The sequence below is a fragment of the Podarcis raffonei genome, chromosome 7 (genome assembly GCF_027172205.1).
Source record: "Podarcis raffonei isolate rPodRaf1 chromosome 7, rPodRaf1.pri, whole genome shotgun sequence".
Taxonomy (NCBI): Eukaryota; Metazoa; Chordata; class Lepidosauria; order Squamata; family Lacertidae; genus Podarcis; species Podarcis raffonei.
In genome coordinates, this window is record NC_070608.1 from 62,853,469 (window position 1) to 62,864,912 (window position 11,444).

The window sequence follows — 11,444 nt, forward strand, 5'->3', positions numbered from 1 at the left end:
CTAGAAACCTAGGCAGATCCTCCATGGTGCCTTGGGTTAGTCATAAGGGAAGGGGAAACGGCTCTTGCTTGTGTTGCCAAAGATGCTCCACACTCTTCAGGGTCACATTCAAGAAGAGCCCAGAGCAGGTGCTGCCAACCTGGTCGTTTTAAGCCAAGCTCCACAATTATTTCAAACACAATAAAATAATCGAAATAAATATTTATTTATTTTTTAAATTGTCCAGTAGCACTTTAGAGACCAACTAAGTTTGTTCTGGGTATAAGCTTTCAAACAAACTTGGTCTCTAAGGTGCTACTGGACAATTTTTTATTTTTATTTTGATTGCGTCAGACCAGCACTGAAACAGTAAAATCACATCATCCTAGTCTGCCTTCATGGCCTATGGCTTCATTTCAGGATAAGCTAAGTATCCTTCATAATAAGGATACTTTGTAACAGATTTTTGGAGGGAAATGTATATATTTATCTTTCGCCTGTTTATTTCCCTCCTTTCTTCCAACATGGAACCCAAGCTGGCATATATGTGGTTCCCAGGCAGTCTCTCCATCCAGCCACTAACCAGACCCAGACTTGCATAGTTTCATCAAGGTGGTGGCCTCACCTGACTTCCAACAATTGCAGACCTGATATTACTCACGTGTTAAGTGGTTTTGTTCTTGCCTCAGTGCAACTGCAAAGCCCAGTGCCTCTTGTGTTAATATTTGTTCTGGGTTCACAATTGTAAAAAGTTATCCCTTTTGTGTGGATATGTTGTTACATGGGGCACGAGAAGGCAGTAGTTAACCTCAGAACACACCAGCTCTACAGAATATTTTGAGATCAGAATCTAAGTTCAGTAGTGACCTGAGTGTCTTTAATGAGAGGACATCACTTGCTTTCAAGCCGTTGAACCTGGAAAATGTGTTGAGCAAGTAACTGTTATTCAGCCTTAGTTTGGGGCCTTGAAAAACAACAACACCCCTCTGCAATATGAACCACCCATCACACAGGGTTGTTAATAATGAGATCACGTTACACAGCATCTTGTAAACTGCAGGTACAAATGTGCTTACTGAAAGTGCAGGGATGACCTTAAATATGAAAAAGCATCCATTATATCTGCTGTTATCGTTGCGGTTGTTGTTGTTGTATATAGCATGTGCTACAATCACACAACACTGCCACACAATGCCAATGCATCCAGTCAGCAGCCTCAGCAAGGAACACTGTCCCCTCATCATAGCAGGGCATGCATCTCAGCAAAGCTTCTTGAAAACTTACACACACCAGCTGAGGGCACTGCCAGCATTGCTTTGCTGAGTAATGCTGCAACAAGCGAGTAATGCTAAGCTACAATACAATAAGGGATATTAAAAAGATTTGATCCAAGTCTCTGGCTACAGGGATACAATGAAGTATTTCCTTTTAAAAAGAAAACCACACCTGAACAGGGACAAAATAGCAGGTATCATTCCAACTTCATATTTCGAGCAAACTGAGTGCAGTTTCCATAATGGAAGACAAATGAACACACTTGACAATTGTGAATTAGGCTAGTTAACAATGCAAAGAGGGTTGGCTTAAGCAAGTCCCCACTGGATTGCAAATGTGTGGAAGCACTAATAGTGGTTATGACTTTGGTCAAGACCATGATAAGGTAAGGGCCACCTGGTGCCTGTTTATGGTTTGCAGTAGACACTGTGAGAACTTTAAGGGCTTAATTTTAGCTGTTCTATCTCCATGGTTATTCAGACACAAGGAAATATTTCAGGGCATTTCCCTGTTTTGCATTTAATTGTCCCTTTCATAGCATGTCTTCCACACCTAGCATTTCCTGAAATGGAACGCCACTATATCACTTATAATAAGGATTTGTAAAATAGCTTTGGAGGAAAATATTTGAAAGCATTGCAATACGAACTGCTAATACGAATTGCAATACGAATTCCAAGTCATGTGTTAAGTGTTTGTTTTTTTTAATGTGTGGAACAGGGCGAAATCAAAAAATGGAGGGAGATCTTTGAGAGAAAAACTGGACAAAATAGGATTAAATTTGCCAGCCGGGAGACGTAAGGCTGCTAATGTTACCCTGCTGACATCACTAGTGGAAGGTAAGTGATGGCTTTGGATTTGGCGAGGAGAAATTTGGGAAATGTGTATTTTTATCGTTTGTTTTTACCACTGAACAAAACCAGAACCTTTTGGAGGCCTGTGCTGAAATGTTTATGGGCATTGTTTAATTTAAATCATTATGTCTGAGGAAAATGCTCATTTTGACCTTTTTGCTTTGTACTTTTTCAAAAGGTGAATTGAAGCTGTCAGCCCAGTCCAGAATCCATTTATGTCTAAATATAATTTGAAGCCGGCTCTGTTGAAATCTGGGCTTAAATCCCTGTAATGTGGTTAGGATCTGGGTTGCTAGGCCTCAATGAAGTGAATGAAACTAAGTTGGTTATAAATTCTGAAAGTTCAGTTTAACTGGGTTGTTCACTTGCATTAAAAAAAAGTAGGGCTGAAAATATTAATTAAGCATAATTAATGAATTAATTTATTAATCACTGATTGACATGGTGGATTTTAATTGGATTTTCATCAGTGCAGTCCCCAGTGAAAGGGGCATGGTAGTGATGTGTACAATCATTGTACACATCTTAATTCAGACAACAGGGACTGGGGGTTGTGATGGTTTTATAAACAAGATATGACTTAGCTGGACTTCTTAGTCAAAAGAAGTTTATTTTCGGGAGAAGTGAAACTTAGTGTTTATTAATGAACTGATTAATTGTGCTACTATAGATTACTGGATTCCAATTCACCAGTCAGTATGGGTAGAGCTTTTTGTTTTAAATTGATATGTAAAACTGCAATCCAGTTGCATTTAAACCTGTTTAGGTCATTCACATCAATTGAATGAAGGCTGCTCTCCAAATAGACTTCTCTCTAAATATGTTATAAATAAATTAACAGATCTTAATGACAGTACCATCCTATGAATGTCTACTCAGAAGTAAAATACATTGAGTTCAATGAGACATACCGTACTCCTGGTTTGATTGCAGCCTAAATGTGTTTAGGATCTGGGTGTAAATTTGTTAAAAGCCAAATATGTTAACTTAAGTGCATTGTAGGTCTGTATGTAATCTTCAAATCAGGTTGAATTCAAACATTCCTGTTTTGCTAGTGTGTGAATCCAGATGACAATCAGGCACAAATAATACTCATTGCAATACTGAGAGAAAAGTGTATTACTGTTGAAGCCTGTGGTTCTGTTCTGTTAGTTCTGCAGAAATGAATGGGTCTAAATAAGTTCAAAATGACTCTTAATTGTGCAAGAGCTTTGTGTGTAAAATGAGACCCATGCTGCTTTGCTGCTTATATGAGTAGATGCTTGCAGTAAGGACATTATAATGAATTCAAAATGTTAATATGTTGCAATAACTGTTGACCACTTCCAATCTCAAAAAGTCCCATCACCAGTGAAGGCCTTATAAATGTAACAAATATAAAGCTGGACAGAATACTTATTTATTAGAGTTTATATTTGACATTTCTTCCAAAGAAGTCAAAGTGGCTTATCTGTTTTCCCCAGCCTCATTTTATCTTCAGAAAAACCCTGTGAGATCGAGCCAACCTTTCTCAAACTTAGGCCCCCCAGATGTTCTTGAACTACAACTCCCATCATGCTGGCTAGGAATGATGGGAGTTGTAGTTTGACAACATCTGGGGACCTGAGGTTGAGAAAGGCTGGGTAAGGTCACCCCGTGAGCTTTATGAGTGAGAGGGAAATTGATCTAGGGTCTCATTGGACCTAGTCCAGCAATCAAACCCCTGTACCACAACAGCTCCAATACATATATCAGGGGTAGTACTAGACTACCAGTAACATCTTGGCCTTTTAATCTGTGGGATGTGATTGCTGTTCAGGATTAAATAGTGTATTAAAAGTGTTCTAGCCTCTCACATTCTATATGAACGGCCTACGTTGAAAGAGTGCATGGCAACGTTACGCTTTGCTAGGAAGACCCCGACTTTGCCAGTTGCTGCACCAAGACTACCACCACACCAACAAATTCCTGCCTCAAACAAATTTTCCAGTTTCTGTGAAGTTGGGTAGAAAAAAGAAACTTGTTTAGAAATTAGGCCAGACCCTTCTTCGTTTTCATTCGGCAGTTTATTAATGTGCTGCATTGATGCAGTCTAACAGGTCTATCTGAGCAGACCATCTTTCAAGGCAGATCTCCAGGCTTTCCTCTTTCATTCTCAGTTCATCACTAGGCAGCTTTAAATGCTAGGTGCTGCAGCCACCCGAAAATAAGTAAGCCTCTGCTGCTTCAAACTGCATACCAGTAAATAATTTAAGTTGTTCTGACATCTGCATTTGAGAAATGCGTGACCATTACTTCCTGAATTAGTTTTGGAATCCTTGACCTAAGTCATGATTTAATGGTGTCCTGAAAGCTTCGCAGCCAGCCACTGAACTACGCCTTTGTTCCCAATTGCTGCATATTATGGGGGGAAGCTTCTTTGATATCTTTTCCAATTGTAAAAAGGGGGAGGAAGGACATACTATTCTAACATTAATGAGAGTGCGAGGGCTAGGAAGCTTCATTTAGCCAAATGCCTTATAATGTGGAAAGAAACATATTGGTCCAGCTTTAAGTGGGGTTAGTTTGCCACAGCTGTTGACACAAGGAAGTTGATATGGGGTTGATACTCATGCAACCTTTCTTCTCCAGTGTTTAATTCTCGAGGTCTTTAACCCCGATTTCAATAACTGTAGAGTGTTTTTTAAGCTTTTCTGGACCCCTGGTTAGCTTTGGTTTTGCTTAGAAATAGCCTAATAGTTTTCTTTGCTTTGTGGCCTGCTTTAAAAAATATTGAACGGTTCAAAGATGTAAAGCTGGAGTATTTTAAGAATGCCAGCCACAACTGAAAGAGTATCAAGGAGATTTTCATTTGTCGTTTGTAACTAAAGTATATTTACATGGCATAAGTAACTGATGCGTAACCAAGCAAAGCAAAACAAAGTTTACAAGAAGCTGAAGGGAAAAAAAGAATTCAATGTATACTGAAGAAAATAATAAAATGGGAAACATACAAAAAGAATTGGCAGGGGCAACTGGCCACTGCTAATGCTATTGCGATGTTAAGTAATATGTAAAAGGTTTAATAGGATCTATTTGCTGACCTCATACTTTTCTTTATAAAGGTTTTATAAAAAATAACAATTGGCTAGGGTTTGATCCACTTATATTAGAGAAAAAACAAAGGAGTAAAGGCTAATGCTCAGATAAACTGATAATAGTGGGCAATTTTTTTCCCTTTGAGAGATAATATACAGTTGTTTTGGCTGTGAGTCCCTGTGCGATGAGGCAGTTTCTAAAGTACTGTTATTGTTTATGATCCGCTCCATTTTATGGAAACAAGCTCACTGGACTGAGGCTTTGAAGCTCTAATTGGCGCATGCGTTCTTCCGGACCTAAAGCTAATGGCAGGAAGCCCTGCAGTAAAAACCAACTGGTTCAGGAAATTAAAACCAAAGATTTGAAAATCAACAAAACAGACAGACTCAGCAGAATGACCCTAAAATTCTTATGGTTAATCGTTTGAAGGGAGGGTGGAAGGGAAGGGTGGATAATTATATGCGATCAAGTTAAATTTTAAACACTTAACTGTTTAATGCAATCCATTTAGGGGAGCTCTAGAATTAATGGTGATCAATAATCAATATTAATCTCTAGTATGTGATAAGAAATAAGAAGAATTAGCATAGTTTAAACATATGCTTTTGCCCAGGCGTGTGTGTGTGTGTGTGTGTGTGTGTATATATATATATATATATATATATATATATATATATATATATATATATTCTTCCTGTATATAAGGCGTGAATGGATCTCCTTAAGTGTACAAACACAAGCTTGCTATTCACTTTGCAGAAAATAAGTATTCCAGATAAATTCTGTGTATTTTAAAACAAAATATATTGCGGTATGATTTAACACTGAAAGAGTTTAGTGGATTAATAAGCAGTTTAACCAAGGTGTTTATTAATCACAGTCCCCTCCCACAGCAAATTTTAACAAACTTTAATATGATCTGTTGCCCGTGAAGAGACAGTGTTCAGTGTTAATGTTCATTATGTAAACAATGCCCATTGCTTGATTTTAAAACAAGGTTTTAAAAAGCTGTGTTCTCCTAGTGCAGCTAATGAGGAACTGATCATTTCCTGCAGGAAATGCTTACAAAATATTCCTTGCACTGAAATCTTACATTTATAACAATCAGGTGTTTTGATTAATCTTACACCAGGGTTTTCATAGTACTTTCTTTAAACCAGCTTTTTTTTTTTACTTACAAATTATACATTTGCAGATTTTTTAGTAGTTTGGGGTCTTCATTGTCTGGAGTATATGGTAAAAGTCCAAAGGTGCAATTGTACACCTAGGGAAGTCAACTAGAAAGCTCCCATTGATTGTAATGGAGTGGGCTAGCTGCTCAACCATGTTAGCAAGTTCTCCTTCTCAGCCCTGCTTGAGCTTTGTGTATTGATTAGCTTTGTCTTCCCACTCCACCTACCCCTCATTTCAGGAGAAGCCGTTCATCTAGCAAGAGATTTTGGTTATGTCTGTGAAACAGAATTTCCTGCCAAAGCAGTAGCTGAATTTCTCAACCGACAACATTCCGATCCAAATGAGCAAGTCACAAGAAAAAACATGCTTCTAGCTACAAAGTAAGACATTTACCTTTGTGGAGTATCACTGAGCTGTAAGGAAGGCTTTCCATTGCTTGCTTGCTTGCTCTGATATTGTGTGATTATTAGCTTTCACATTTATTAATTGTGGGTGATAGCTTTCACCATGCATACAAGATTCGCATTGTATAATTAACTTTATAAAACATGCATTCATCCAAGAGTATATTATTACTGTCCAAACCAAGTTTGTGTAGATGACTGAGAAGGACCCTTCCACATCCCCCCCCCCCCAAGATTGTGATGTCTGCAAAGTGATGGTTAGATCTGAGCTTATAAATTCAAAGAGGAAGGAAATTCCATTTTTTTAGCAGTGAAGTAAAAATGGCTCATTAAGTCTGTAAGCCTGTGCACACTTACCTTGAAAAAGTCCCGCTGAACACAGTGGGATTTATTCCCAAGTAAACATACATAGGATATTAGAATTCTGTGTTCACTTACTTGGGAGTAAATAGGATTGATCTCAGTGGAACTTGTGATACCCAAAACATGTGTAAGATCAGACAGACTGCATACTAGATCTGAAGAACTGGCAACATTTTCCTACCCTTTCCCCACAAGTTTGTCCATTAACTTGAAGACATAATTGAACCTGCAAACTGCAAAAATGTCAGTGGGGGTTATTTTAGCAGAAGGATATGTGTTTGTAAGTCTAGTGGATAAGAAAACCAACTAGACTTCCAGGTTGGGTGGGGTGGGGGAGGAAGAGAGAGAAGCCCCGGCTGTTGTGCATGATGTGTTTGCTGGAAATTAAAAGCCTTGTTTAGCACTCCTTAATTACCGGTGGCGATGTCACCAAAGGGCACTGCGCCAGAGGGCACCCACCAGCTGAAGTTGGAGGTACTTTATGCCTGGGAGATATTTAACGCTGGCCTTTAGAGAGCCAAGTGTTTCAATATGCCACTTATTTTTCTGCTGTATTCCCCTCCACCCCAAACAATTGGCTCAGATACTGTTCTGAAAGTGACTTCTGATCAAGACCCTCCACGTTTCACCTCCAGGGAAAGTAGCTCTTACTTCTGTCAAAGGGGAAGTCCTTGGGTTGATAGGCCTAGCAGGACGTTCAAAGGACCCCATCTCTTTAAAATCTTACTAGGGTGTAAGTGTTATTGCAGTCACTTCAACTTACTTCCAACAAATAATGGCTTTTAAAATCATGCTATAAGCTAACTGCTGACTTGAACTTGGGTATGGTGTTTTTAAAAATGGTTGAAAGGGATGTATTTTGTGTGTGGGGGGGGGGGAGGAACATGTAGAGAGGAAGTGAAAGAGAAATTGTGCAGTGAAGGGGTGTGCCTGTGTGGTTTCTGCTGTATTTAGCGTGTGTATGAAGATGCACATCTGTTTATGAAAGTGAGGAGTTGTGTTAAAGGGAGAGAGACCTGTATTGTGTGTGTGAGAGAGGTCTTGTGTGTCTGAAGTCAACCTGAGTGCCTGCAAGTGGAGGAATAAATGCTAGATAGTTTACATCTGATAGTTGTAGGGGGAGTAGGGTTGAGATTACTTTATTTATTAATAGCATTTGTATGGTGCTTTTGTAAGGTTTTGTGGGTGGCTCAGTAAGATTATTGAGACAGTGTGTTCTTGACAATGTTGTTGTTGTTAGTTAAAGTAAACAGGAACCAAATATTGTTCTTAGAAGGAAATAAAGGCACAGCCCCCTCCTTCAGGCAGACTGCCTAGGAGACTAGCAGAAACACAAAGGAAAGCTGGCCGAGAATGTGTGGGTTGCATACAAAAAAAAGAGGTTTCTTCAGTTTAAAAATGCATAGATGTGTTAGAAAGCAGAAAGGAAAATATTGCTCCTGGAAAAGAAATGTGCACATGGAGGGGTGTGTGTGTGTGTGTGTGTCCGCTGATCTCTGAAGGCATTGACTCCTTGGCTTGGCTGCTTGCTGACAAGGCTGGCTCATTTTCCTCCTCTTCTCCTTCTCTCTGCTCCATTTGTGCTGCAGACAGATCTGCAAGGAGTTCACCGACCTGCTGGCTCAGGACCGATCTCCTCTGGGGAACTCTCGGCCCACCCCCATCCTGGAGCCGGGCATCCAGAGCTGCCTGACCCATTTCAACCTCATCTCGCACGGCTTCGGCAGCCCTGCTGTGTGCGCTGCAGTCACTGCCCTGCAGAACTATCTCACCGAGGCGCTCAAGGCCATGGACAAAATGTACCTCAGCAACAACCCGAACAGCCACACAGACAACAGCACCAAAAGCGGCGACAAAGAGGAGAAGCACAGAAAATGAGGATTTTTTTGCTTCTCCAAACCCCCCTGTCCAACCAGCCAGCCTGGCTCTCTCTGCATTTTCCTTTCGGTCTCTCCCTCCTTCCCTCATCAGCCCCAAGGCTACAGCAGCAGAAGCCCAGAGATGATCTACCCCACGTAGTAGGACTGGAAACCCACGGCCCTCCCCGCCCCCAATCTCCTCCCTCCCTTTCTCCCTCCTGCACTTCCCAGTTCATTCTCAGTTGCTGCCCAGTCTGGAGCCTAGGAAGATGAACAAGGCGATGGAGCCAGCCTAGGATTTTTTATTTTTTATTTCTGGTCGACTCAGTTTGTGTGGACTTTCCATTTTTTTTAAAAAAAAGCAAAAACAAACAAAAACGATGAAAAATTCAAAAAAACAAATAGAACTTTTTTCTAAAAAAAAAGAAAAGACAAAGTGTGTGTGGGAGAGAGATCTAAAACAAACAATTAATAGACAATTAAGTAAATGTGGAGAAAACAAATGAGTTTCATCGGACTGAATCACCATCTTCCCTTACATAAACTTCCGTTTAAGATTGTAGCCATATTTAAAAGAGAGAGAGAGAGCGAGAGAGAGACAAAAAGGATGATGATGACATTTTATCAGTATTGTGAATAAACTTGAACACAAACCACATGCAGTTCCATGTCATGTCTTCAGTTGTAGAACTTTTCTCCTGCCCAAGGTAAAGCGACCAATTTGAACTTTCTTATGGTAACACCAACCCACAGTTGTTCTATAAGGGGATCAGTGTTCATGTATGTATATATTTATTTATGTGTAATTTAATGGGAATTGTAAATATGGTGAGTCTGTTTGAAACTTTTTTTTTATTTATCTGGTGATCTCGTTTGCCTCTTGTTTAGTGGGTTTTTAAATCTTTCCCCCTCCTTAGTTCCATCACTGTGGTTCATGGTTACTTATTTAGAAATCAAAAAAAGGGAGGGGGAAGCTTTTTCGGAGGGAGGGGGTGGAATTTTTCTGGGATTCATCACTTCAGCCCTGTTGTAGCATGTTTTTTAAAAGGAAACAATAAAGCAGCTAAACAAATAAAATAATCTGGATTTAAAAAATATATATTACGGTATTAGTATGACCTTTAGTTTCTAATGGATAAAAGCGGAAAAGGACCCCTAACCACCACCTGAAATGATGTTCAGTCTCCTTCAGGACAGATTTTTTCAAGTATTAGTAGTTTCTAACAACCCCTTATGTGTTGTGGCTTAAAAAGAAGGAAAAAAAATAAACAAAAAGTTTATATCCCGTGTTCTTCTACTGAAAGCATCATCAGAGCAATAAATTGATATTGTCTATTCAGATAAAGGATTTAGGGATCTTCTCTCCCCCCCCTTCATTTTGAGTTGTTTTTTTGATTCAAAGAACTTCCATACATTTGGGACCACCTGGTATCCTCTATTTCCACCAGCCATATTGGAAGCAGTTATAGTTGTATTGTATTGAGTTGTGCTGGCAGTAGTTTCCATGCCTGTCAATGTATCATAGTCCTTTGTTGCCCAGATAAATAAATATTTGATACGCTTTATGTCGATTTTTTTTTATTCAGTGGCTGTCTTTACCCAGGCGTATTTTTGTTCTTGGCAGTATTTTTTATTCAGTATGGTTACAGTAATTGAGTTTAACTCTCCCTTGACAATTGCTCCTTGCAATAAGCAGCTGAACCCATTGTTTCCCTCAAGTATAATAAAAACTTACTTTCAAGTTGGAGTTCAGAGCAGGGTATCATTTAGATATTCCACCGAGTCTGTATTCAGACAAATTACACAATAAAACACAATGTACTCTTTTGGATAAAAAAAATTGTACTGTTAAAGAAATGGCATACTTTTCTTTAACTGAAAGGTACTTTTATTTTTTAAAAAATAAAGTTTTATTTTATTTATTTGATCTTTAGGTTTTTATTCCTGCTTCATAATTAAGGATCAGTATTACTTATCATAAATGTCCGACATAATCTTAATTTGCATTGCCTTTTAATCTCTATTAGCCAGCTGGGGAGGAAGGGGAAAGCATATACCTGGTTAAGGATAATTGCAAGTGTACACATGCAAATGCTTGCACACAACTTTTAAATAATGGATTTAATTTGTGACTATAGTATATAATGGTATAAAGGTATACTGAAGCAATACTTATTGTTCATATTTTATAATAATTGTGTTTCAGTTTATATATATATATCTGATGTACATATTTATTCATAAATTTCAGCATATTTTTTCATTGTTTTGGATGAGGGAAGGATGTGAAATGTGTGGCATCCCAGTAATAAATGTTCTAAATTATTATCAGTGTAAAGTAAATATTGGAAATAGAATATTCTCATATTGTGCAGATCTCGGCTCCAGTAAGAATAGGTATTCAGTGGAAACAGATACATGCTTGTTTTTAACCAACTTAAATGGTCTCGGAATGTAGACTTGTGGAAAAAACGCAGTTA

At 38.8% G+C, this 11,444-nt stretch overlaps 1 protein-coding gene across 4 annotated transcripts in view; it reads left to right on the forward strand.

The window, feature by feature from the left end:
• TFAP2A (transcription factor AP-2 alpha) overlaps positions 1 to 10,529 on the forward strand; it is a 29,290-nt gene extending 18,761 nt beyond the window's left edge. For all 4 annotated transcript variants that reach the window (XM_053396929.1, XM_053396927.1, XM_053396928.1 and 1 more), the window contains 3 exons: positions 1,975 to 2,093; positions 6,577 to 6,718; positions 8,695 to 10,529. In XM_053396929.1, coding sequence (XP_053252904.1) covers positions 1,975 to 2,093; positions 6,577 to 6,718; positions 8,695 to 8,983 — 550 coding nt within the window. In that variant the 3' untranslated portion in view covers positions 8,984 to 10,529. The remainder of the gene's footprint in view (positions 1 to 1,974; positions 2,094 to 6,576; positions 6,719 to 8,694) is intronic.
• The last annotated feature ends 915 nt before the right edge of the window (positions 10,530 to 11,444 follow it).